This window comes from Varanus komodoensis, unplaced genomic scaffold, assembly GCF_004798865.1.
Source record: "Varanus komodoensis strain SLA01 unplaced genomic scaffold, ASM479886v1 scaffold12, whole genome shotgun sequence".
Taxonomy (NCBI): Eukaryota; Metazoa; Chordata; class Lepidosauria; order Squamata; family Varanidae; genus Varanus; species Varanus komodoensis.
Window position 1 is genome coordinate 13,569,981 of NW_025335349.1, and position 22,000 is coordinate 13,591,980.

The 22,000-nt window shown below is 38.4% G+C and overlaps 1 protein-coding gene across 1 annotated transcript in view; it reads left to right on the forward strand.

The window, feature by feature from the left end:
- The window catches only part of VPS13B (vacuolar protein sorting 13 homolog B), a gene marked incomplete at its 5' end in the record, with an annotated part of 380,746 nt that overhangs the window by 144,770 nt on the left and 213,976 nt on the right, over positions 1–22,000 (forward strand). The window contains 4 exons of the mRNA XM_044421459.1: positions 11,327–11,498; positions 12,799–12,913; positions 16,461–16,527; positions 19,795–20,203. Of these exons, the coding sequence (XP_044277394.1) occupies positions 11,327–11,498; positions 12,799–12,913; positions 16,461–16,527; positions 19,795–20,203 (763 nt within the window). The remainder of the gene's footprint in view (positions 1–11,326; positions 11,499–12,798; positions 12,914–16,460; positions 16,528–19,794; positions 20,204–22,000) is intronic.

A 22,000-nucleotide genomic window follows, 5' to 3' on the forward strand; every position in this document is an offset into this window, starting at 1 on the left:
AGTGTCAATACCATCCTACGATCCTCTCCAGGATGAGCTTGCTGATTGCGCATTTGTGTGATGCACAGAAACCACAAAGAAGTAAGTCAGGTTGCTTTCCTGTAGTTGTTCTTTGAGTGGTCGTTTTTGCATTCACACAACCCTCCCACTGGCCCCACTGAGTGTCAAACAAAGACAGCTTACCCCTTCTGTGGGGACAGGGGCCAGACTGGGGTGTACAACACTCCTTCCTTAGTCCTGAGACCTTTAGGTGGTCTCAAACTGAGGGAATGGATGGGACCCCCTCCCATGGATGCAGGGAACAGGGAGGGGCTCTTGCCTGAACTAACACTTGGCTGTAGAAACTTCCTGACAACAGGCTCCATGCAGGCACAGAGTCTATATGTATGGATGAACAAAAGACTGCTTGAAGAATGACAGTTACCGCTAAGCAACCTGACTTTGCTGGGTAGATTTGGACAGCATGAATGTAGACAGAAGTGGCTCCTGCAGCCACAGCTTCTTTTGCCACAGAACTATGTCTTACCATGTCCTGCCTTGCTGTATCCTGCTTTGCTTTCTCACATCAGCAATGCAGGGCTTCCTGCTAGCTGCAATGTGTTCCAGTTTCTGTAACTCACCGAACCCTTATGGGATCTGGTTTCTGCTGTCTTGTCTTGCCTTGCTAGCATGCTTTGTTTGCCACATTTCCACTTTTCCTGAATCCCATCCAGTTATCCTGTCTGTTACCTGGCTCTTTGCTCTTCCTGTCTTCCCAGTTCTGGACCTTTGGTTTGTTCATGATCACATCCTTGTTTTATCCTAATATGCACACCTGGTTTTCTGCTTTGTCCTTTTCCTTGACTATGACTCTGCCTCTGACTACTGGACTTCGGACTGTGTTTGGACATGTCCTTGAGTTCTGTTTTGTCTTCTGTTGCTTGGGTCCTGGTGGCTCTTAAACTCTGGACTCTGTCAGTCTCTAAGGTCAGCCTCTGTGTCAGAGGGCTGGGGAATGACCAATGTGACAAGAATTTTTTAAAAAAAGAGCTTGAGGGATCTGGGCTGGTGAGCTTAGTTTCTGGTCTAGGTAATTTGGTTGAAAGCATTATTAATGGTAGAATAAATAAACTTATAAAAAGACAAGCCCTGGTGAAAAAAGATTCAACCTGGCTTCTGCAAAGGTATGTCCTGTTTTACTAACCTATCAAAGTGTTTCAGAGTATCAATAAGCACATGGACAGGGTGATCCAGTAGACATTGTTTACCTGGACATCTAAAAGGTTTTTGACAAAGCCCATAACCAAAGACTCCTGAGCAAACTTAGCAGTCACAGAATAAAAGGTAGTGAGGGGTCTTCTTATGGAGAGTAATTCATTAAAGAACAGAAATCACACAGCAAAAACAAATGGTATCTTTTTCTAGTGAAGGTATGTAAACAGGAAGGACTCACAGGGACCCGGAGAACCAATGCATTTATGCATAAATGATCTGGAATTAGCAGTGAACTGACAGAAACTTATTTAGGAGAGTCAAAACTGAAAGGGATTATGAAAGCCTCCAAAAGGATCTCTCCAAGCTGAGAAAATGGGCATCAAAATGGCAAATGCTGTTTAGTGCAAGCAAGTGTAAAGTAATGCAATTTGGGGCAAAAAAAAGTCCGATCTTCAGATATAAGCTGATGGGATGTGGGCTGGCAGTGGCTGACCAAGAAAGGGATGTTCGGGGGTTGGTCAACACTTCAATAAAATTGTCAACCCCAGTACACAGCTGCCTTGAAAAAGGCAAACAACATCTTGAGCATAGTTAGGAAAGGAATTGAAAGTAAAATTCCAGTATCATACTGATAAAAATGTACAGTTTGACTAATTTGGAATAATATGTACTGTAGTATGTACTGTCCTGGTCTCCACATCTAAAAAGCACATTGTAGAGTTGGAAATAGTGGGGGAAAGGACAACTAAAATGGACAGTGGGTGGAGAAACTTTCTCATGCTGAAATGTGTAGCTGAGATGCTTTAGGTGAGTAAGGAAAGACATGATAAAAGTGTACAGAATTATGCATGCTGTTGAGAAGTTTGAGGGAGTGAGGGAGGGAGATTATTCTCCTACTCTCATAATAATAGATCTCGGGATCATGCAGTTCAGGGCAGATAAAAGGAAGTACTCCTTCACACAGCATTTAATTAAATTAGGGAATTTAATGTCACAGGATGTAGTGATGACCACCAATTTAATAACTTTAAAAGGGACTGGAAATTAATGCAAAAAAGGGCTAGCAATAGTTATTGTTTCTGATGGACAAATATGCCCCTTCAGTATCGGAGGCAGTATGCCTTGGAACACAAGTTGCTGGGGAACTTGGGCAGGAGGGGGCTTCTGCACTCACAGCCTGTTTGTGGGCAGCTGGTCTGGCACCATGTGAACAGAATGCTGGACTCAGTGGACCCCAGGTGGATCCAGCCTGGCTCTTCTCATGTCCTTCATATATCTGAATATTATTTCTCAAAGGTGATAAACACTTTCTTAGTTTGGCAGATTTTAATAGTATAGGAAAACTTACTTAATAAGTTGAACTTTTCCCCCTCTGGGTTTATGGTATTTTAATTATGCTATAATTATTTGCTGTGATGTATTTAGATTATTCTCATATCAGGGGACCACTTTAAAATTTGTTTCTGTTTTGTTTATACATCCCTTACAATTTACATTTAAAATCTTGAACATTGTCAAATAGAAAATATGCTATACCCTATCTATGTATGATTTTTTTTCTTGACATTAGACATCTCACAATTAAAGCATACCACTTTTCTGCTGGGCCAGTGATTATTTTGAAAGGCCTTTCCATTCTTTCAAGTGTACTAGGTTTGCTATAAATGAATCAGGGATAGAGGGGTGGGGTGGTATGTTTGTATTAAATAGCTTATGAAGTATTTATTTATACTATCTGTGGATGATTTATACTTTTAAGCTGTGAATAATTCTTTTCATGCTGACAGGTTGATGGGGAGTGCAGCACTCTTGTGTGGGTAAAGCTATCAGGATTCCTGACTTACAGACTGGGTGGTGGTGGAGATGGAAACATGAGTGAGAGGCTTAAGTACCGGGCTTAGAAACAGTTAATCATTTTTACCACCCCTGCATTGAAGCAAAGGTAGTACAGACTACAACTGGCCACTTGTTACTGTTTACTTAAGTACAAACAGTTGAGGAAGTGTTTAGTCCTTGGGGAAGCTCTATGATTGAACAGAAACACAGAAGTTATTTTGATAAGGCAGAGCAGTAATTTGCCCAAAACTCTGATCTTCCCAGAGCTTTAATGCAGGCCAAGGATGAAGGCCTTATGTGTTTGGTTCTTCCAGATGAATAAAGATAAATTCTCCTAAGAAAAATAAACTCTGTATTTTGGGTCAATTTGCAAGAATTGGCAAAAGAAGTAAATTGTGTATTTTAAGGCTTGGCATGAGGAGGGGTGGGAAAATAGTTCAGTCTTCTAGAATCTGGCATTATTTCCATGGCTTTGAATGCAAAATAGAAAATAAATGCATAGATTTACTTAACTCAGAATAAAGCAGCATGAGAAATAGTTTCTTGCCAGAGTTCCTAACACTTATACTGGAACTGTACATTTCTAAATGTGTAAACGTGTATAAGACAGTGTAACATGAAATTTTTCCCCAACTTAGTATGCAGACAAATTTTATTTTGGTGACTGGAACAGCTAGTTTGGCCCCCATCTTGGGACATTTTCTTGCATTATTCTGGTGATTGGTTTCAAGAATGCAAACTGAATTGGAAGCTGTTTGTGTGAAGTCTCTAGCCACATGATTCAGTTAGTTCCAATCATGCTAGGAAAATCCTTCTTTGAGGCATTTTTCAACTAATCTCTTACACATTTTATGTTCTTGGCAGCAATCACAGCAAATTAGCATTAGTTTCTTACTTGAGTACCCATTTTTTTCTGCAAGGCATAGTGATAGCATCTCTATTTTTTTGCATGAATTATAAGAAAATTATAAATAGATGGGGATTCTTGGTGCTTATATTATTTGTGTTGAATGTTCCCCCCACTTTTCTCATACTAGATAAGGAACAAGAAAAACATTGAGCAACTTTTATTTATTTTTTTAAATCAACCAAATGATGCCCAGTATCTGGCTAGTGTGTGTGTGTGTGTAAAATAAAACATGTGGAGTAATAAAATATCCAAAAGTATAAAAACGGGCAGATGAATCTTTAATAAAATTCATGCAAGCACACCGCTAAAACCAGTTACAGCATATTTGACTATTGACCCAAATGCCTGTCTAAAAATGCTTGCTGTTAGAAAGGAATCAGGGACATAGTTGGCTATCTATTGGCAAGGAATTTCAGCCTGGGAGCAACCATCCACCAAGGCTGTTTATTTTCTATATACTTCAGAAGCAATAGCATGTTGGTCCATGTAGGATCACATCTTACTGGTGAAAGATTTCCTCTGTCATATCACTACTTGGAACGGTTGCTTGAATGCACCCAGAAACACAGCAACAGCATTGCCAGAAGAAAGCATTATTATAACTTCAGTAATTGCTTTGAATAAAACTGAATCTTGAAACCAGAATAATTATCAAAACAATCCTATGTATGTCCATTCAAAAAGAAATCCCATTGAGTTCCTTGGAGGGTACTCTCAGGTAAGTAGGTGTAGGATTGCAGCCTGATTGTAAAGTATTAGGAATTCTCATTGTCAGAGGATAATGAAATACTGAAAACAAAATATAACAGCATCCAAACATATGATTCATGATAGGCTTTAAGAACAAACAACAGTGGAGAAGAGATTGCAACACTATATTCAGCTACAATTTGTATATGTACACAATGGGTTTAACCCCAGATATTCTGGGATACTTTTCTAAGTTGTATAATGTTATTTTTAAACAGGAGCTCCTCTGAATACATAAAAATCCTGTTACTTTATATTTATAATTGACTTATTAGTGAAGACATAAAGCTAACTCTGTTCATATGGTAAATTAAGTTTCATGGTGCAAAGACCTCCACCTCCTAAAAGAGAGAATGAATTGCCTCTCTTGGGAAACATCTGCAAATCTTAGTCATGGCAGCAGTCATTACTGTCAATTTGCCAATAAATACCACACGTCTCAGTGAAGGGAATTAATAGTATAATCAAAATATTCATCCAGTGATCTGTGCTAGTGTTATGCATTGTTTTATTTTAGAGGAAATAATGAAAAGGAGATTTATAAACTTGCAACAGGAGAGACATTCCTGTAATCTTAGGACCAGTTTACCTGACCAGTTGAACTGGCAATTACCAAGTTCATATTTTGATGCTTATATCCCATGTATATGACATGATACTTACCTGTGTTAGTTTTTCTGCAACGGTTGGTTCATATAGTCAAATATTATAATGTGGTATTTTCTTTCAATTATTACATATTTATTGTCAGTTGTATTTATTATGTAAGAAATATTGTGATACACATAAACCCCCAGGTGCAGAGTGCAAAAGTCATTCTATGCAGAGTGGAAAGAGTGGCTGAGGTGATCTTTCATTCTGCCCTGAATTTTCACTAGATGCCCCAACCCCCATTTTGCTGCAGTGCTTTAGAGAGAGATGCAAGAGGATTCAGGATAGTTCATATCCAGGTCCCTTCACTATCCTTTCCACCCGCTGACTGTACCCTTTCCCCCATTGTGAGTTTGCTTTCCTGGCCTTGGAAAGCAGCTAGTACAGTTCTTTTCATGCTGACTGTGAAGAAGAGAATCAGAGCTCCAACCCTCAGCCCCAGCTCTGAAGTTGGAATGCTGACTTTAAGCTCATATCTGTCAATTCAGAATATCCTCAGATACTGTCTAAGGGCCCTAAGATTGCTGCCTTCACGTATACTCGAGCATTTAAAACTACTAGGAAGTTTTCTGTTGTCTTAATTGGGGTGCAAATGTGACTTCTTTAAAGCTAAACATTTGTAGATACCATATATAGGGGCGTATAAGGCGACTCAGGTATAAGGCAAGGTCAATATTTTGGGCTGTTTTTCTGCTGTTTGTCATATTTTGGGTGTATAAAACTACTCCCAATTTTTGCTTCACTATTTTCAGTTTTAGAAGAAGAGATTCTTAGGCAGTATATATGGGTATTTGTCAGCAGTATATATGGGTAAGGACAGCTGCGACCATCATCACAAATGGGCACAGGGGGGTCAGGTGTGGGGGGCAGGCATGGAGAGGCTGGGTGAGAGGAAGGAGGCCCACACAGGCGGTGCTGTCTCTGTGCAGACAGCTGTGCAGGGAACACTCCCCAGTTGCTCCCGCTGCAGCCAGAGCTGCGCACTGCTTCCCACAGGACTGCATGCAAAGCTCATGATGCAGTGCAGCACAAGACAAGCTCCCCTGGTACCAGCAAGAAGGTATTTTTATGATTATTAATAAAAATGAGCTTGTAAATACAATTGTCTTTATTATCTATCCTTTTAAAACTATGAATATAATATGATGAAACCCCCCGCCCCGATTTTTTACTTGCTATTTCCAGTTTCAAGGTAATGCCAGTATATACAGTAATTAAATGTTTGTTCTTTCATTGTGGAATTGTGCAATTGATTCCAATGAGTGGAATTTCATTATAGTACAGGATGTAAATATTGCTGAACTGGTTGAAAACAGTGACTGCACCATAATCAGATTTAATATACCTGCTATATATCTACTAATTTATACCTGCTGCCATTCAGGTCTTTAAGTCTTAAGTCTGGCTTCAGCTCTTGTATGGAATCCCAATTTGGATTCTAGGGTTTCACCCAAATATTGAGACTATTCTCGCAACGTTTTTAAGATGGATCACTGGAATGCCAAGATGTGTTCCTGCAGCAGGCTTATGGCTTATGACTTGAGATGGGTATTTCATCGATAGAATGCCCTGCCTGTTTACACGCTTTCTGCTATTGGATTAAGATGGTATATGCTGACACTAGGGTATTTACACCTTTTACAGAAAGATGTCTACATTAGTTCCTGATTTAAAACCTTTTCCACTAAATTGCATTTATTAGGTCTATCTGTGGATTTTCTTCATGCCCGTGACTTTAAGGCAGTTGAGACTATTCTGGAAAAGCAGATTAGTGATAATGATTTTCAGTATTCCATATCAAATGCCTGCAAGACCTGCTCACCTCTGGATTTTGGACTAAAGTTTAAATTCCTGCAAATCTGACCCTTCTAATATACCAGCAAGTCTTTTCAAGAGTCAGATTTAACTGCCTCCCATCTGCAGTCTTAGATGAGCATTATTATGGTGTGCCATATGAAAATCAACTATGCCTCTGTAATAACATACAAACTGAAACTCTAGAGCACATCCTTTTCATATGCATTGTTTACATGGATGAGAACAGGACACTCCTTAACTTCTAATGAGTGATTTCCAAAGTAGGAGTTTTAATTGGCATTTAAAATATTTCCTAGCTGATAAGAATAAATTATTATTATTATTATTATTATTATTATTATTATTATTATTATTATTATAACATTTCTATGCCGCCCCTTGCCGAAACCTCGGGGCGGCTTACAACATGATAAAATACATTGAAATACAATAGTACATAATAAATTACCATTAAATATAAAAATACAAAAAAATACATTGATTTACAAATACAAAATTAAAATTATCAGTATAAAATAAAAATATAGGAGGAGAAAGAGAAGGAAGAAGAAGTTGCCCTGGCCAGATCATATGTTTTAACAATTGAAATGATGTTTAAATAAAAAGGTCTTTACCTGGCGCCGAAAAACCAGTAACGACGGTGCCAGGCGGACCTCTTTGGGGAGTGAATTCCATAGGTTGGGCGCCACCGCAGAGAAAGCCCTCCTCCGGGTACTTACTCTCCTAATTTCTTTCACGGAGGGTTCCTGGAGAAGGGACTCTCCCGCAGATCTCAAAGGGCGGTCGGGCATATACGGACGCAAGCGCTCGTTCAGGTAGCCAGGACCCAAGCCGTTTAGGGCTTTGTAGGTCATCACCAACACCTTGAATTGGGCCCGGGCTTCAATGGGAAGCCAGTGAAGCTGATGGAGGACTGGAGTCATGTGAGCATAACGCCCCGTCCCCGTCAGCAACCTGGCAGCTCTATTTTGCACCAATTGAAGTGTTCGGACTGTCTTCAGGGGAAGCCCCACGTAAAGCGCATTACAGAAGTCTAGGCGGGAAGTCACCAGCGTGTGTGTCACCGTCGCCAGGCAGTCGTACTCCAGGTAGGGGCGCAACTGATTAATCAGCCGAAGCTGAAGGAAGGCGTTCCTCGCTACCGCTGTCACCTGAGCTTCCAAAGAAAGCTCCGGGTCGAGGAGTACTCCTAAGCTGCGGACCTTATCCCTAAGAGGGAGTGTTGCACCATTCAGGACCAGGTCAAATCCACCCTCTCCGAAACCCGATCCGCCAACCAACAGGACCTCCGTCTTGTCTGGGTTGAGTTTCAGTTTATTGGCCCTCATCCATTCCCTTACCTCGGCCAAGCACCGGTTCAGCACAGCCACTGCCTCACCTGGATTAGTGGAGAATGAGAGGTAAAGCTGGGTATCATCAGCGTATTGATGATTCCGCAGCCCACACCTCCTGATGACCTCTCCCAGCGGTTTCATATAGATGTTAAATAGCAGAGGGGATAGAATGGAGCCCTGTGGTACCCCATGGCATAGCTGCCATGACGTAGAGACATGGTCCCCCAGCACTACCTTCTGGAATCGACCGTCGAGATAGGAGCGGAACCACTGCAAAGCAGTGCCTCCAACCCCCAATCCTGCAAGTCTAAATTCAACACAGAATTAGTGGCCAAGTTTCTTCTGTCAGTGCAAACAACACACAAGACGATCCTTGCCTCTGATTTATAATACTTATTTGTTTTTATTTATTATTATTTAACTGTTTCTAATTGTTTTCAAGATGTTTTTATGAGTTTTGTCTGGTGTGAAACCACATGATAAAAGACTGACTGACTGACTGACTGACTGACTGACTGACTGACTGACTGAATATACAGTAAGGTAGAAGTCTGTTAAAGAAGTCCAACTCAGTTGTGCCTGACTTCAAAAGAGGAAACCTATTGAAAAGGAAGGAACTGGTTAAAAAAAGTTGAAGAGGGAGTCAAGGAGATTAAATCCCTTCAAAAATCTTGAGATTACTCAGAGCAATAGTAAAAGAGGAACAGGTACCATAAGTTAGGAAACATAGCATGAAATCCAGTAGGTCACCAGCATGGTTAACAAGTAGAGTCAAGGAACCTATTGGAGAACAAGGATTTCTTCAGTAAATGGAAGTTTTGCTCAAATGAGGAAAACAAAAAGGAGCACAAGTTTACACAAGATGGAAACAGAGAATAAAACAAACAAACATTTTGAAGAGTATTTCACTAACATAAAGAGCAACAATAAAGAATTCTTTAAAGATTTCAGAAGCAAGAAACCAGCTAGAACCAGCAAGAAACCAGCTAAGGAGGTAGTTGAACTAGTAGATGATCATGGAATTAAAGAAGCACTAAAGGGAGATAAGGTGATTGTAGTGAAGCTAATTAAATGTTTATATATCTGTCTTTTTTGCAAAGGACGCAGAACATATAACTGTACCTGAACTTACATATTCAGGAAGGGAGCCTGAGGAATTAAGGCAGATAGTGACAAAAGAAGAAATTTTCAACCTTTTTGATAATCCAGGTGACAAACCTTATTGACACCACAGCTGGATTGTATGCATTCTAAAGTTATGAAAGAGCTCAAATATTGAACATGCTGACCTTCTTACCAAACTATGTAATATGAGCCTCTGTAACAGAGGATTAGAGAATGCCCAGTGTAACACCAGTTTTTAAAAGGGGATCCAGGATAGATCTAGAAAATTACAGGCCAATTAGCTTAATGTCTGTTCTGGGTAAATTGGTTGAAACCCTTATTAAAGATAGAATCAGTAGGCACACTAAGGGACAAACCATGCTTAGTGAAAGGGAATCAGTATGGCTTCTGCAAAGTTAAGTCCAGTCTCACTAACGTATTAGAGCGCTATGAGAGTTTGAATAAGCAATGTTATTGAAAATGTCCCTCACTAAAGACTGCTGAACAAACTTAATGGTTGTGGAATAAAATGGAATACTGTCAGATATAACTCTGAAAGTGCTCACTAAAGATGTGCTGTAATGCTTCTATTTTCAAGCACGTGGAAAATCTTTCAAATTTTTCATAATTATAGAACAGTATATGGCCCAATCTTTATATTTCACTTAAGAGTAATAATGTAATAATATTCTTCTCCCCATAATAATGCTCTTGAGATTTACATCTATTTGAGGCATGCATTTTCAAAAACTAGATGGTCTTGGCTTGTCTTGAGCTTCTTGGAGAAAAGGCAAGATAAATAAATACATGCGAATAAAATGTAAAGAAGCAAATAATTTATCTGCTTATTTATGAAACAGAATTAAGTACTATGGTGGAGTATATCAGTGTCTTCTAAGAGATTAGAAGGCTTTTGAGTGTTGGCCAGATTAGACTTTTCCCACATATTACTGTTTCCATTTCATGCTAAAGATTTTATCAGGCAATTTACAGCATCAATGTATATTTTATATCTTGATAGAATATTACTAGATTGAAATTGCAGAAGTTAATTTCAGTGTTAATTTCAGTTTTCAAAATGCTGTAGTCCATCTCCCCACTTCCAACAAACTTTCATTTGTGCATTTCCTGTTGCATGTGTGCAAAATAATATTTTATGGTCTCAGGTATATTCATTCTATGCTTCTAAAGCTCAAATTAAATTTTAATCTCTGCTAAGAGAAATTGATTCCTTGGTAGCCTGTGCAATATACATTAATCTCATACAAATCATATAGACACATTTGAAAATAATTCCTGATTCCATGTGTCTGCTGTGTTGCACCACACTGCACTGCTAGGTGAGGTAGCAAAGTTTCTGATCATCAAGAGTGGTGCTCCAGTCCCCAAATACGTGTGTTTGTGTGTAATGGGATGGTGGTGCTACTCCTGTTGTGCCTGTCGTGTGCTTTGGTTTTCATAGCAGAGTATAGATGGCCTTGGGGCAGAATAAATTACTAGTAATACTGTACGTTAAGTTCAAGAGCTCTTAGGAGGAATGGGAATCTGCAAAAGTAATAAAGTTAGTTTCCAATATGTAATCTCCCTCCCACCCAAAATTATGTTTGGTTCTATACAAGTATATCTGCTGTGTTACATATTAACTATAATATTTGCATAAAATAATTTACAGGAAACATTATATTTGCATTCATTTTAAGTTTGGGTGTTTTTGTTTTTGTTTTGGTAGGGTGAGTCTCTGCAAGGAGGTGATGATTCCCCATTCTCAGACTCTGTCACCCTGGAACAAACAACAAGTAGCATTGGCATATCAAGTGGCCGTGTTAGTTTATGGATGCAATGGATGCTACCAAAACTCACTGTAAAGTTATTTGCACCAGATCCAGAAAATAAAGGCACAGGTACAGTATACAGATTTTTTAAAAACAAAACTAATTATTTGACATTGCATGGCACTTTGTTCTAATACTCCTTAATTTTGTATCTGAAGAGATGATGTTCCTGATGCCCTAAGCTTGCAGTGATCCTATGAAGACAGATTTCTTTTTTCTCTTTTTCTATTTGAATATATATGCCAACTCAGTAGTGAAAGGTTGGGGCAGATTGCAAGTAAATGATGGAAAAGTATGGAAAATGCCCATTAAAATATAAAGACAAAAAGAATTAGGAAAGTTAAAATCCCAGCTAGCTACTCTGTATTACCACTTCACCACTGTTTCCCTAAGTGGCACATTCCAGATTGTACCTCCTTTCCAGCTGAGAGCAGTTTAACAGATGCTTCCCTGTACAATGTGCTGATCAATTGGATTTGGATTTGTGCAGATGGATTTGCACATATAGCAACAGTGTGTTCTGTTTGTGCAGATGCAGTCAGTTCAGTAGCCCTATCTGAAGTATCCAGTCAGAACATTAGCCCTCTCTGAAGGACTGAATTTGCCCCCTTTCCCTTATTTCTCTACCTCCAAAACTCTTGATCAGTGAAACTGATTCAAGACCAGTGCATTAGACACTAATTTGTACATGAGATTCTCAATTAGCTTCGGAAATGCATGAATAGGTCCTTTGTTGGATTGGGATAAACTTGCTTTATTAGGAGATACAGAGTTTAGATATAAATATCTGTAGAATACTTATTATTAGCTGTCTTAAGAGGCCTTAATTTCTGTGGTAGAAAAACTGGAAATGCAGATAAAATATTATGTTCTGGCTATCCAGCTATTTGAAGGACTGCCTATACCCATATATACCTACCTGCCCCCTCAGATCAGCTCAGGAGGCCCTTTTAAAAGAGCCGCCCCTCGGGGAGATGAGAGGGGTGGCAACTAGACAAAGGGACTTTCCACTGCTGTTCCCCAAATTTGGAACTCCCTCCCTAGGGAAATTCACCTGGTGCTTTATTTTTCTTTGGGCACCAGGAGAAGACATAGCTTTTTAGAAAAAAAAAACACTTAGCCCCTGACTTTTGTGGCTCTTTGTATACTGTTGTTTTTAATTTGTTAGGGTTTTAATAGATTATTTTGATGTGTTTTATTATGCTTTAATGTGTTGTAAGCCACCTAGGAAGTCTCAACTGTTATAGGTGGCTTAGAAATACATGTATAAATAAATAAAATAAATATAAATACTCGAAATGTCTGTTTTATTGATGAAAGAATACCTCGTGAGTTGAAATTCAAAGCTAATCTTCATTGGATATTGCAGAGATTTGTGTTGTTGGTGAGTTGGAAGACCTAAGTGCTTCAGTAGATGTACAAGATGTCTATACTAAAGTCAAGTGTAAAATAGAAAGCTTCAACATTGACCACTACAGAAACAGGTAACAGTCAAATATTAAGTGCATTATTTATTAGTGTTTATATAAAACATTCTCTTGTTTCTTTTAAATAAGAATAATATTTGATTTGAATAGTGAATGTACAGATTTTAAATGATGTTCCTGTGGCATAGTTTGCTCAAGAATATAACTTATGTTAGTTGTACCAGGAGGTACATATAAAATGTGACAAAGGCTATGGCTTCTCACTAATCTGAATGACTTATTTGCCTTCATAATCTCTGAAGTTCAATATATGGTCTTCCATAATATAACTGCTTCCCATTGTTTAACTTTTGTCATATCCTTACTCAAGGTCACTAGCTTATGGTAATAAGCTGAATCTCTCTCTCCCACCACACCAGCATATAGACACAATTTCCCTGCCCTTCCTCCTTCCCTCCTTATAATGTATACTCCACATTGCACCTGGAAAGCCTTCAAGGACAGCTTGTAGATCTATAAAAACAAGACAGCTCCTGCCTTCAGAATTCCAATCTAAAAATACATGACACAAAAGGAAAATTGGATGGCAAGGGGAAAGGAAAGCACAAGAACCCAGGTACCAATACTTAATGTCACATGATTCCTATAAAACAAGCTTTGGTAGAAACAAGCAGTCCAAATTAAATCATGCCTCTGCAGACCTCCAAGAAATTTTCTGGAAATCCACTTTTCCTTGAAATGGGTGTTGTACAGCTGCAACTTGTTCCTACAGGCTGGGGCCTTGGCCTTTTATGGCCTGATTGATAACTGGCAGATTATTTCACTCCTGCACTTCAGGTAAAGTTCAGGGGAACAGAAGATATCACCAGGTTCAGATGGTCTTCTGGCTCTTCCTCACAGGACACGCTCATTCTGACAGCCTTTTTTGGGGGGGGGGAGTTGCCCCCCCCCCAGTGAAACAGGAGCAAATGAGGATGCTAGTTTCTCATCATCTGCTGAATTTTGATCACTCCACCTGATAGTTAAAAGTGATGGCCTCTGCAAGGGAAGAGAGCACCCCCAGCCTAGCTAATAATATCAACAGCCATTAGAGGTGGCATTGCCATTCTTTTTTTACAGATAGCTAAGAAAGTAGAACAAACATGAGATTGATGGCCCATTTGTAGGGTTGCCATGAACTGGAGATGACTTGACGGCATGTAACAACAGCAAAAGAACTAGCAGACAATAGTCTGTATTTCATATGAATTATTCTAGACTTCCACATTCTAGTATTTTGGTTGCTTATAGAATCTATGGGTGACAGATTTCCATGGAATTGGCCTGGTTCTGATGACACAAGATTCCACCATAATTTGTTCTCATAGGGAAGTTGTCATGTTTCCTGAACAGCGACCTCTTCGCTAAGCTCATAGGATGGTTCAGGGTTGTGGTGCCTTGTCATGGCATCTGAACAGGATTTCCTCTTCAGTAAGAGCTAAAACTTCATTTTCCTTTAAACTCCATTTCCCTTTAAAAAGGCAGGGGACAGTTTGTGCCTACTACAAGCCTCTTATAGAGTCAGAACAAAAGGGAAAAGTTGCTCCCCCAGGAGAACAAAAGGGGAGAAGGCAGAAAAAGAAATATCTTGTCAGGAAGGAAGTGGTGTTTGTGAAAAACAGTCTCTTGTCAGCAAAAGATCCCTTGCATGTTTGTTTTCAAGGGCTGCCTTGCTTTCTGTGGGCTGGCTGTTGAAAGCAATTTGCTGGGAAGGGATTTCCAACCTCACCTGGGAAAATGCGCAGGGCGGCTCTGCTGCAACCCTTGCAATAGATACTACTCTCCATATTCTCCCACCTAAGACTTGAACAGCTCCCCATTGCACTGTATTGAATGAGCGCTGATTGTTCTATGCAAACAAACCAGAAAAAGAAGAAAAATCTCAGTAGCCAGCTTTCACCATTTCAGGATAAATTAATAAACAGACTGCCATTGCAAACTGAAATGGACTCACTATCTCTGCTGCTAGTGACAGGAGACTTGTTCCCCCGTCCCCTGTAATACCACCTGGAGGAATGGAGGAGAGGGAAGTTCCCACAATGACCCCAATCCTCTGTCAGGCTTGGTATGGTAGATGTATTGAAGTGGAATGTGTATTGTCCTAATAAAATGAAACATCCTGACATACCAACATGTTTTCTGTTATTATTGTGTGGTACCTTTCAGTGATCTAGAAAACTGTGTGGAACTATTCAATGACCTAGCAAGAAACTTCTAAAGATGTGTTTGCATGATATAAATATTGTTGGGATACTAAATACGAAAAGGAGAGTTAGTTAAAAAATTTTTTTTTCCATAGTTAGCCATGCTCTTTTTCAAGGGTCCACTGTATGTTGGTTCACAGTAGTGAGCAGCAAACTCCTGTTTTGAAAGCTCCCCTGTCTGCAATTTGTTGAGCAGGTTTTGTTTGTGTAGCGTAACAGAAACATGCAAAACACAGATGTGTGCCACACTCCTGCCCCTTCTGCTGATTCTGCTCACTGTCCTGTCTCAGCTTCTTTGTTCATGAACTTTGTATGAAATGATGTCTACTTTAAGTCAAAGCTTTGCCTGCTCTAATGTTTAGGCTGCTGTGTTTTCATAATCGCTCAGCTACCTGCTACGGAGGGAAAGGAAATGCTTGGAAACCAATGTAATTGTGCTTAGGTTTTGTATTCTCACTGCCTATATTCATGTAACTTTGAAGACAGAAAGTCCTAATTGTCCATTTCTCCATTTCAAATCCATGCATTCTATCATTTTCTTCTCACCTTTCTTTTCTCTCACCTCTGAGCTTTGTTCTCCTGGTTTCCTCAGTAAGTCTATCTACCAGCCAGCTCTGTATACATTATGTTGGTCAAAACATTTAAAATTGAATTATATGTTTTCCCTGCCCAGTTACTTAAAATGTGAGTAATTTCTGTTGTTAGAAGTGTGTAGTATTACTATAGGACCACTTAGTAACATCCTGTTCTTAAAGATAGGTGTCTGTGGTATTTCCCAACTTTCTTTCTGACACTGATTCTACTCACTTAAATTTGCATGTGTGCATTTCTTCCTTTTTTTGTTTCTCAGTCTCCCAGAAGACTTTAGATATTGTTGAAAATAAGGTACAAAAGCCTGTAAGGCATAATATCAGAATTCCTAGAAGCATTTGGATCAGGTTTGAAAGCCATTGATTAGCTCTAAGTTAGAATGTACCCCTTCTCTTTTTTCTTTTTTGAAATTTTATGTGATTATTTTTGAATACATGCACTTTTCCTGCATTCTGTTTCATGTATAGAAAAACTATTCCCACCCATGGTGTCAAGACATGCAAATTTATTTATTTTATGTTACTACATAGCGAAATGCATGCAGGATTCAAAATGCTAACATATTCCTTTTGTCTACCAATTACATGCATACATTCAGTGGTGTCTTATTTCACTTGAATGGATTCTCAATTAACTCTTTTCCTTTTTGAGACTAATTTTGCAAAGTAAATGGGTTTAATGCCAGTGTGTTTGAATAGTTTCATGTAGTTGAAGTGTATGGATTCTGACTAACTTAAGAGAACAGATAAGGTGAATGTTGTGTTTTCCAGACCAGGAGAAGGGTGGCATTCTGGACTTTTTGAAGGCATATTTCTACAATGCAAAGAAAAGCTTGTGGTGAGATTTCTGTAGTGGTATAAGGCATTTAACCAAATAACTATCCTAAAAATCTAAACATTGCTATTTGTTCTCATGTAGGAAGGAGAAGGTTTGCAAGAATTGCAGGAAAAACTACCATGAAATAGTTTTCTCAATCAATTTCTGTTGTGGAGGAGGAGGGGAAAACATGTCAGTGCTGTTCTTTTAAAGTTCTTTCATTCTTGCAGTCCACCTCCTTCCATTTTAATAAAGCTCCTATTCTTGTTCATAATTAAAAGTGAATCAAGTTCCGATGAGTTGTTACCTATGAAAAACTCTGTTTTTCTTCAAGTCCTAATCATTTTTTTCCTCTTGTGCATCACTGCTTCCAAATATTTAAATGGTGGCAAATCTTTCCAAGTTCATGATTTCCCTTTATGATTAATTTGAATTGTGATATTTGAGATGATGGGCTCACAATAACTGTATTACATGGTGCAATTAATCTAGGCAGAATTCAACTTAATTTTAAAAACATGTGATTTTTTTCCTTATGGCTTTGTATTTGTTTCTTTGCTTTTTTCCCCTTTGTTTCCCCATTTTTGCCCGTATCACCTCAAGCTTTGGGGAAGATTCTTGGTCTCTGGGGAAGTGTGGAGGTGTCTTCCTTTCCTGTACTGACAAGCTGAACAGACGTACATTGTTGGTTCGACCCGTCAGCAAGCAGGATCCTTTCAGTAACTTCTCTGGCTTCTTTCCCTCTGTAAGAAATCAATGAAATATGTATATTACAGAACTTCCAATTAACCAACAATATTTAAGTGCAGTAGTGGCAATGGTAGAGAGCTGCTTATCCAAAATATATGTGCATCTGTTTTAAAATATGTGCTATGTTTTCCAATGGAATTCCAGCAATAAATATGCACGTTGGTTAGAGGGGGAAAAAAAGAATAGTCATTTGAGTGCTTTAACAATTTCGAGAGAGTTAGCAATTTTAGTCTATTGCAACAAAGACCTTCTTGGCATCTTCACAAATATATTTATGGCATAAACTTTCATGGACAATTGGTTAGAGTATTAATGCCAGAATAAACTGGTTAGTTTTGAAGATGTCCCAAGAATCTTGAGCTTCTGTGTGTTTTAAGAATATAGCTCTTCAACTAAAGGGAGCACTTGCATGTTTAAACCTCATAATATGTAGAAAATTAGGACTGTGCAAGCTAACATTTGCAGGTATACTTTTAGTTGTCTGACTGCTTCACAGTTGTTGACATAACTACAGGATACCTGGTAAAATATCTGAGCTAAGTATTGTAACTACTGTAGCAAGCATATTACTGGAATCTGGAAAATGCAGTAGATTTTGGCAACCCTTATTAGGAACAGCTAAGATATTGTAAACTAGTAAGTTTTTAAATTCTCCAGAATATCTTTTCAGGTTTGATTGGATAAGTGAAATGGTGGGGGGAGGGCACTTTAAATTAATATCTAGCTTCACCACTATAAAGACTACTTAGTTTCTCTTTATTTCTGTTATCTGGCTCACAAGGGGCCTGGATGTTCTGATCAGTGCTGGAAACAGATCTAAGTGTTATCTAGTCTGTACTTTTTGATGGGAAACCATTGCATCTTCATCACAACCTTCATTGCATCCTGGAACCTGTTTTATATCTAGCAAAGAGTAATGTAATTTGGAGAGCAATCCTATGGTCCTTAAATACCAAATACTCAAATATAAAATCCTAGGGATTACAAGATTGTGCTAGAAAATCACTCTGAGAGATAAGTGGGAAGCCCTCTCCAGTTTCAGATGGGTTTTCTCAGTGCTAGACCCCTCAGTTTGGCTTTTTTCAGGTACTGTGAAGGTCTCCAAGTATTCAAAGATTGTGTGTTCTCGGGCATGACAGTGGGTAGGAAGTACTTGAGGATCCTGAGCTTTCTAAATTCTCAACCATATTCTTGTTTATATGAAATGTTTAAACACAGTTAAGAGTACCTTGAATTTTTTCCTCCCATTATCAGTAATGGAACAAAATGAGTTGGTTTTTTTGTTTTTCTCCTGGAGCTCTGGATCCCTCTTCATATCTTTCTTGTCAGTAAGAGCTGACATGGAGGAGAAAGGAACAGAGCATTCTGAACTCTCTATCAACTGCATAGGTTTGCGCTCTAATTTTTTATAAGATCACTTGCATTCCATATTAAGACAGTTACAAACTGCAAACATTTGGCCACAAGTGAAATTACATGGATTTTTTTCTTCCCTATTTTGCATGACATCCAGCCTGAATAAGAATTCTGGAGTAGTCAAAAGTTTGCTCACTATTTTGTGACGTATTAGCTGGTTTTAATAAGGATTTTATCCTGTTTTGACACTGCAATATTTTCAAATGGACAAATGTCACTGTCTATGACCTTTGTATTTAAAAGGGTCCAGATATCATATATGAACATATAATCTCTTCATATTTGGTGGTTTATGGTGAACATTGTATAATTGTTGCATTTACTGCTGTTTTAAATCAGCTGTTACTTTCCATACAGAAATCTCAGTTTTGTGTTTGTTAGATATGAATGCATTTTTTGGTACACAGAAAGTGGCAAGAGTATCTGGCTATATCTCTTTGTTTTTGTTTTTTAAGTTATTGGAAGTTCTGTCCTACTTGATTTATTTTTTCTATCTGGAATATATATATATATATATGCCACTACTTATCCTAGTTATTTCATTCTAACACAAATTAAGCTAATTTACTAATGCATCACAATTTGCCTGAGTGTTATCATCTTCAGTTTTCAGCAGTTTAAAATACTTGTTCCATTTATGTAAGATACAGATTTCAAATATAACTAAATAAGGAATGTGTAGGCATGGAAGTTCTGCAGTCTCATCTACATTGCATGAGTACAGGAGCTCTTCTAACTGTAACAAAAATATTCACAGAACTATAAACCCTGAGATCTGGTTTGCATAGCACAGCAGCCTATGATACATTACATACAGTATGCGAGGCCATTTTTGCATGTTATTTATGGGTACCCAGTTTGCTGTATCTTGTCCTGCTACGTGAACCCAAGCAGCAGGGGGCATCCAACTCTCAAACAATCCATGATTGTAGTGATGTGCAAACCGACCCTATGTGTAAATCAGAGTTTCTGCAGAATTTCAGACTGAGCCAGGGGTTCAGTTCAGCAAGAATAATAATAGGAAAGAATACAAATGAAATGGTTATTTGACATAAGTGCTCATATTTGTTATACAGCACATGCAGATTGCTTATTTCTGACTATTTCTATTTCTTCGCACAGGCAACTGCAAAGCTTTTGGATGGTTCCCATCAACAGCATGGGTTCCTCTCACTGACTTACACAAAGGCAGTCACAAAAAATGTCCGTCACAAATTAATATCAAGGAATGAACGAAGAACTGTCCATAAACTATCTGAAAGTTTTTCTGATGGTTCTCCTCATTTCCTTCATGAGATCCTTCTTTCGGCTCAGGCATTTGATGTTGTTGTCTGCCTCCCTTTTCTCAATGCAATTGCAAATATTTTTCAAGCAAAACTCCCAAGGAGCCAAAAAGATAAAAGAAAATCACCAGGCCAGCCTATGAGGACACATCGCCTCACATCTCGCAATTTGCCACTGATTTATATCAATACAGGGGTAATCAGAATCTTCTTTCCAAAAATGGAGGATATGCAGCAAAAGATATTAGGTAATTTTCTTTTATAAACAATATCCATACATTCAATGCATTTTCCTTGGATAATCTTTACAATTAATCATGAACTTTCAAGACTAAATATCAGAAGGAACATTATTGACAGAATCAGTTAAATTAAGAATTTCTGAATTTTAAGGTAAATAATCCTTTTAGCAGATGAGAAATATTTTTATGCCTTTCCACTCATGAAATAACATGTAGCTGCACAAATGTCTCCAGGTTTCTTGGTGCTTTGCCCTGGTAACTTTCTCTTAGGAACTGCTGTGCTTCCCATTGTGCAGGTCACCCCAAACCATTTCCTTCCCTCCCCATAATAGAATTCTAAATGCATGTTTGAAGAGGCAAAGACATGTTTTGAATTATGGGGGGAATGGGAGAAGCCCAGAGGAACATTTTGTAAAGAAGAGACGTAGGGAAAGGGTTAAGCATCCCCTATCTCTCTCCTCTAGTTTTCTACTTCAGATTCTGCCTTCATATTTGAAGGACCACTGAGCAATAGTTACATGCATATTTGATTGATATTTCATTCAGTGCTTAACCATGCCATCAAAGAGGATTTTAAAACATGTTCATGCAGTATCTATAGTGGTATGCTTCATTAGATATACAGTTTTGACATAAGAACAAACATAAATATTGACCTTCACGTTTTAAATAATGTGAAGCTACAAGTTTCATGCATGCCTAAATGTGAAAATATTTTTATTTTACTATGTAGTGTATAAGTATTAATTATTAATTAAAGGGTTGGGGAGGAGACAGGGTCTGTCAACATAAATAGTATCCTAGCAATCTCCTCAGCCTCCTCTCCTCCAGGATGAAAGACTAAAATCAGCCATCTAAGTGTTTTGCAGTTCAGGAGAATCATGGAAGTGATCTTCACCTCTACACTATTCCCACCTTTGATAGGATGCTTATTGTCCTACAAGTTCAGAGGGCTGTGGACAACCACATTGAATTACACTGTATGCCTTTTAATAGGAATATAATTTTGCAAGTTCTTCACAAATGCTGTGGTGTATTGCATAATGTCACTACATTTTTGGTCATGCTGAATGACATTCTCTTTGGACATAAGTGAAAACATGCTCATAATAAGATGCTTAGAAGTACATTTTAAAATAAACTTCAAAAGCCTATTTGTTATTGTTATTATCATTATTAATTTTATCCCCTTTCCACCCAGAAGCAGAAGCTCTTGGGTGGTTTACAACAATACATCAGCTACAATATAAAATGCCATATAAAATACAAATTTTAAGAGCCATGTTTGAAACATTTTTAAAAGCTATAGTAGCGTATACAAACTAAACCATAAGACCTCTTTAAGCAGCTGACATAAGTCCCAATATAATTTTAAGTTAATTAAATTCCTTGTCATAAAGGGCAGGGTTAACTGGTGCAGAAAATATATTAAAGCTGGTGCTAGGCAGGGCTCAGTGAGAGCTTGTTCCATAACGGGGGGGGGGGGAGGACCACTGAAAAGGCCCTTTTCTTTGTTAACCAGCAACCAAGACTGCCTTGGAGGTGGCAGTAAGAGGCAGGACCAAAACTTGATCATAGTATCTGGATAGATCAAGGTTTGAAGAGGCATTCTTTCAGGTATTGTAGTCTCAAGCCATGTAGGGCTTTATCGGTTAAAACAAATGCCTTGAATTAGGCTTAGAAGCATATGCACAGCCAGTGAAAGTGGGCCAGAATTCTTGCAACATGTTCAGACTGCCCGGTCTCTTTTATTAGAATCATAGATTTATTAATCTGACCACAGCATTTTGCACAAGGACAGCC